Source organism: Scyliorhinus canicula, chromosome 4 (assembly GCF_902713615.1).
Source record: "Scyliorhinus canicula chromosome 4, sScyCan1.1, whole genome shotgun sequence".
NCBI lineage: Eukaryota > Metazoa > Chordata > Chondrichthyes > Carcharhiniformes > Scyliorhinidae > Scyliorhinus > Scyliorhinus canicula.
The window spans coordinates 201529042-201535348 of record NC_052149.1 but is presented as its reverse complement, the minus strand read 5'-3'; the positions used below and the strand labels follow the sequence as shown (position 1 = coordinate 201535348).

The 6307-nt window shown below is 44.1% G+C and overlaps 1 protein-coding gene across 6 annotated transcripts in view; it reads left to right on the top strand.

Annotated features, from left to right (window-relative positions):
• The first annotated feature begins 886 nt into the window (after positions 1 to 886).
• Positions 887 to 6307, top strand: part of tcf7 (transcription factor 7) — a 265368-nt gene continuing 259947 nt past the window's right edge. For 4 of the 6 annotated variants that reach the window (XM_038795905.1, XM_038795903.1, XM_038795902.1 and 1 more), the window contains exons 1-3: positions 887 to 1103; positions 1240 to 1306; positions 1463 to 1575. In XM_038795905.1, coding sequence (XP_038651833.1) covers positions 909 to 1103; positions 1240 to 1306; positions 1463 to 1575 — 375 coding nt within the window. In that variant the 5' untranslated portion in view covers positions 887 to 908. The remainder of the gene's footprint in view (positions 1104 to 1239; positions 1307 to 1462; positions 1576 to 6307) is intronic. The other 2 variants (XM_038795900.1, XM_038795899.1) reach the window with 1 other exon arrangement.

Sequence of the window (6307 nt, the reverse complement as noted above, 5' to 3'; positions counted from 1 at the left end):
TCAACTGTGTGTGTACCCCCACTATCGATGTTGATAAATGTATTTGTGTGTGAAGGTACCTGGCTGGTTCTCTGTTTTCCCATCCTGTGAATATACCTACGTCCGTGAGTATATTTTGAGTGAGAGACACCCTTTGCGGCTTGAACCAAACCAAACATACGTTATTCTATTCGGCCCATTTTAACCCTTCCCTCTTCCCCCAGCAAAATAAAGTCCAACAACGTTTAAATCTTCCACTTCAGTCGTTCAAAACTGACACGTTAAAGAGTTTGCATAATTTGGAAGAAAAAAGTTACAAACTGAATCAGGTTTAGCAAACCGTTCTGTTTGATGAACGCGAGGATTGAGAGAGTGCAAATAGTTATTCGCCTGGGAAGTCGCGGGTTCATTGCTTCTGTCCACGCATGTTAAAATCGGATTTTAACACAACTGGTGGTGGGTGGGGGTGGGGGTGGAGAAAGATATTTTTAAAAGTGATGGGGGTGGGGTGGTGAACGCAAGGGCGTGGACTTATTAGGAAAATAATAACGATTTTAAAGTGTTTGGTTGATGAAACAATCGAATCCCCCTCCCGTCAACGGAGCTGTCAATCAAAAGGCGGCGCGCTTTGATGTTGAGGAGCAGTCGCCTTGGTCCAAAAACACAAACTGCTTCAGATCTTTTCTCTCTCCCTGTAGCCGTACTTTCACTGAGATCTCTCTCTCTCTCTCTCTCTCCTGCTCCAACTGACTGCAACTTTACATTGCACGAATTCGGTAGTGTACAATAAGCGGCACCAGTCCCGGTCAATAACTTTGAATAGTGCGAAGTGAAGGAGTGGAGAGGTCCGGGTGGTGAGGCGGGAGTGGGGAGGGGGTGGGGGTGTTTGGGGAGGAGGGGGGGGTGGGGTGGGAATAATCCTGAGGAAAATGCCGCAGCTCAACAGCGGTGGAGGGGATGATCTGGGGGCGAACGATGAAATGATCTCCTTTAAGGACGAAGGGGAACAGGAGGAGAAAATCTCCGAGAACACTCTGACTGAGAGGGATTTAGCAGACGTGAAGTCATCGTTAGTCAACGAGTCGGAGACTAACCAGAACGTGAATCCTGCATCCGATCCAGGGGTGAGTGAAAGAGTTTGATCTTTGCTCCAGTTAATGAATTTCCAGTCTATTAAGAAACGCACACAGACACGTGTGCGGACAACACATGCAACCTGAGCTCATACAACATATTCTTCTTCCACTTCATCCCCAACAGGCGATCAGACGCTCACAGGACAATCAAAGAATTTACCAAGACAAATCCAGAGGTCATATCGATGACGGTAGGGGCTTGCTCGCATTGTTGTTGTTGTATTGACCCCGCCATTAAAACAAGCCTGAATTCATTCATTCCCTTGATTCGCCAGGGGTTTGCAGCAAAGTTCGTGAATGTCAACAACTGGCCATTAAAACTTTTCCCCCCTCGTTTTCTCATGCAGTTATAAAGCAGCGTCAAGATGGTGGTGCATTCAAAGGGACAGCCTACTCGGGGTATCCCCACTTTCTGATGCTCCAGGACCCCTACCTGCCCAATGGATCCCTCTCTCCATCTGTAAGTCCTGGCCAAGCTATGCATTTTGCAGCAATTGTACATCCCAGTCTCATTATTTCAGGCTTATTTTCTTTGTTGTGGGGGGGAGGGGGGGTGGAATTAGTAATTATTGCAGGAAATAAATGCTCATCACCAGCTCGTCATGTACTCAGGCAGAAGCAGCTAAATGCTTGTGAGGTGCTGAGCTGGGAAATACCGTTTAAACTTTTCCTTGTCTGCTTAACACCTTGCTCAGATTCACGGAATCTATTCCCAGCCAGGGTTGTCTTTCTACACACTGCAAGTCAGTCAAAATAGGATCAATGTATCTCTTGCGGTTGCCGCCTTGTGCCTGGTGAAGGGTAGTCATCATTTGCTGGGTTTATGTTTGCTACTGTACAGTGTGGAGTAAACAAGTACTTGGAGGGCTGTCAGCGTCAAGTTGTCAGTTCGTAGTATTGGCGGGGGGGGGGGGGGGGGGGGGTGAGGAAATGACAATTGATGTCGGGTCATTCTCTGCTCTTAATCCTTCTGAATTTTTAAGACAACGGTCACAATAGTTTCGATTTTCTCCAAAGATAACGTTGTTGATGCATCTTCTTCTGTAACAGGGCCGAACACTGTTGTGAATAAACAAGGAGTCATTCAGTGAAAACCCCGCATTGCTATTACATCAGCTGGGGATTAGGGGGGGGGGGGGGGGGGGGGGGGGGGGAGCTGGATAATATGCCTCACTTAATTCCATAATTTTCCTGGTGTAAAGTGAAACTTATTCACACCTGAAAATAAATAATTCTCCCTATTGCTTCCAGTGTGTTATAAGCAATGAGATTTTTCAAAAATTGTTTCCCAATCTCTAACCTCAAAGATATTTGAACACATTTCAAAGGCAGGGAAGATAACCCGGATATTTTTTTTCAAGGGATATATAGCGCCTTTCAAAAAAAAACTCCACACAATATAAGTCTGTGGCACAGGGGGAGAGATCATCTCTACCCAGTTCAGACTGGTGTTGACATATTCTTAACTGAAATGATTTGCATTTCAAAGTAATATCCCACCAGGCCGTCCTCTTGATGTGTCAACATTTAAATCAAAGAATCCGCACTTTTCTGAGTAATGTTCTAAAATTCAAAACAAGAGACGAAATACTTGGAAATTGACAAAAGCGTCACTTTCTGGAAAGGAAGCAGTTTCTTGAAGAATAAAATAAGTTAAAAGATTTGTTTTTCAAATAAAAATGCATTCCACGAATGTGTGTACGTGAGCACTGGATTAGGCAAGAGGCTAGCTACCTTTGTGAAGTGCGAGAGTGTTACAGAGCCCTGCCTGACTTCTTTACCCACCAAATCGTCTAATTGATAGAAGGGATTATGAAGTCTGCACACCATCATGCTGCAAATACTTGTGGGAGACATGGCTTTTGTTTCAGAATCTTGCATGACAAGAACAGGTACCATGCAGTCAGCAGCTGCTCGTCAGTCAAGCCAGTCAGTTTTCCTTTTTTGAAAAAAAAAACTAAAACCTTTGCTTATCTGATATCAGATAAATGTCCTGTTGAGCATTTCCACCCAGAAGCTCAAACCCCCACAATGTGCTGCTGTGCTTTGAGCCTCATACTGTTGTGCAATGTGGTTTGAGTGGTCGTTTTTTTTCTCTCTCTTACAGTGGAGCCAAATGGAAATCTTTTCAGTAAAGATAGGTTTGCTTGAGAGCTGGAGGGCTAGTAAGGCGGTGAGCAGGTGGGGAGGAGGGGGGGGGGGGGGGGATGTGGGTGGTATCAGATCAGACACAAGCTTTCTTGTTCGCTTAGTAATATACACAGGCACTGTTTGGAAAGAAAAATGGCATTACTAGTCAATAGTTGCTGACAGTCTCAGAGTTTCTGTGACTTCGGCACCCTGCTTATTTTTCATATGTTGACTGGCATGAGATGTCACAAATCTCATGCCTGAGGTAGTCTCAATGTCAGTGCTCCTTCTTAGAATCTAAGAGGTAAACAAAGAACTGTGACTAATTTGACTTCTTTACTTCGCCTATTTCTCTTCTGTGTTTTGATAAATATTTTGATGTGAAGAGTGAACATTGGCGATACAGTTACGTTAACTTTTTTTTAGACAAGATATTTTGATGAGCAAAAAAAGCTGGGTTACTGTTCATAGGCACAGGAAGGTTTATCTTTATATGTTTCAGCTGTACACAGTTACTATAATCCTCTCATGATCAGTCCCAGAAGCTTTACAAAGCTAATTTTCACAAAAATCACACAATTTAAGGTCAAAGACAAGTCCACAAAGTTAAAGAATAAAAAGGGTGTCACAAACTTTAGTGTAACTTTTTGATCTTTATCCAATGGAGTTCTCGTCATGATTTATCTCTGGGCAGTGACTTTACTAAGGGGAACAGGGGTTATGGGGAGAAGGCAGAAGAATAGGGATGAGAAAAATATCAGCCATGATTGAATGGGGGGAGCAGACCCGATGGGCCGAGTGGTCTAATTCTGCTCCTATGTCTTTGGGAAGCACGGTGGCACAAGTGGATAGCACTGTGGCTTCACAGCGCCAGGGTCCCAGGTTCGATTCCCTGCTGGGTCACTGTCTGTCTGGAGTCTGCATGTTTTCCCATGTCTGCGTGGGTTTCCTCCGGGTGCTCTGGTTTCCTCCCACAGTCCAAAGATGCTAAATTGCCCTTAGTGTCCAAAAAGGTTTGGAGGGATTATTGGGTTGTGGGGATAGGGTTGAAATGAGGGCTTAAGTGGATCGGTGCAGACTCGATGGGCCGAATGGCCTCCTTCTGCACTGTATGTTCTATGGTTTTACTGCTGTGTCTACTGGCAAAATAAGCAAGAATGTCTTCTGCTTGAATCTTGGAAATTGCAGAAAACAAGGTGTTTGAACATGCCAATCTTTAAATTCTTGAGACCTGATTGGGTAGAAACCTGTCTTTGGATCAGGCTTTTAGTTCACAGCCAAATGTGAATGAAATGAGTGCCACCTCCAGTATAAACCATGTGGGGAAAGACTGAATAGAGTAGTCATTATAGTTTGGCTGGACAGTGTGCTGGTGCAGTTGAAAACCTTTTTGCTGTTGTATAAATGGGCATCTGGGTACCCTAGTATTGCCTGAGGCTGCTAGCCATCTAAGGGTTAAAAGGTACCTTGGATGAGGGGAGAGACTGTCCCAATATACAGTTTGATATGATGGGAAAACACCTTTCAAAACAAGTTAAAATGACCTCAGCTCATATGCTTGTTCATGAATGTAAAATAGATATAGTTATCCACTTTTGTGAAAACTGGTAATCTATACAGCGTGCGTACAGTTAAAGTTGTACTTCAATTCGGCTGTGTGTTGTTAATTAGCAATTGGCAATCGCGGTATGCGTTTAAATTCATTCAGCAAACAACAGTTGCTTCACAACAACAGAAAGAAAAACAATGATCATACCGTTGTGTCTTGTAAGGTACAATACAGCACAGGAACAGGCCCTTTGTTTCACTGCAATATTTATTAAATCTCTTCATATTGAAGTTGTGGGGTGGGGGGGGGGGGGGGGGGGGGGGGGGGGGGGGGAGGTGATTAGCTCAATTGGCTAGATGGGTAATGTAGAGTAAAGAATAGCACCAACAGCATGGGTTGGATTCCCATTCCGGCTGAGGTAGAGTTGGCACCTCTCTCTTCACACTCACTCTGCCACTGAGAGTGGAAGGCAATGACTACATTCCACATGGCATGGCTAGCCCCCCCCCCCCCCCCCCCCCCCCCCCCCCCCCCCGGCCCATCAGCTTGTTCTACGGCAACAATTTGAACAATGTTAAAAAACATAGTTGTCAGACATGATTTAAAATGTATACTCGACATAATTATTTGTACTAACTAACACACCCACCACTGACAAAAATCAGACAAGGAAATAGATCAGGATGAAGCATCAGCAGTCCCTGAGCCAAGGACCTGCCTTCAGACAGAACACACACAAATGAATGAATATACTAAGGTACGCCTTGCAGCATTTCTCCCAACTAAAGGGCTTTTAGTGTTTGAGAAAGTTTGAACCTCATTTCTAGTGGATGTGAGTTTGTACAAACTGATAATAAATTGTCAAAATCACTGAAAGGAGAGGTAAGGATGACTGATGTGATGGAAACATGACGCTGGACCAGTAGAGGTTGTTTTATTAAGATTTTGGCAAAGACCTCTTTTTCGCACAAAGCAGATGCATGATGTACCTGGCCTTTATACCTGGCCTAGGAATAGATGCTGCTGGGTGAAAATTAGAAAGAAAAGATTTTTTAAATCTTTTATTTCCAGCACTGAAATGTTCAGACAACCAGCATAACATTCAACAAAAAATGTCCTAAGAATTTATCCATTAACAATTTACTGCCTTAAGTAAATTATGTTGTGAGACAGGGGAGTTGTTGGCAGTGGTTTTTATTCCCTGCATAAGTTTTCTCTGCTGCCTGTCAACTCAGATTGTAGGCAGACCGATCCTAGTCCCTGACAATTACATTGGGCAACTATTCCAATAAGCAGAAGGATGCACAGGAATAATCAAAGTGTCCCCAATGGAATGCCACTATCACCAACTCCCAATGCCTGCCCAAAGAAGGAGGTCAGCCTCAAACTGGGCCATGGGCCTTATCTGTTTATAGGCCAACTATGGCTGCCCTGCCCTGGGTGTCCTGCAAATGGGGGTCCAGACATTTCAAAAATTGACAAGCTTGGACACTGAGATGGCCCATTGGTAAGT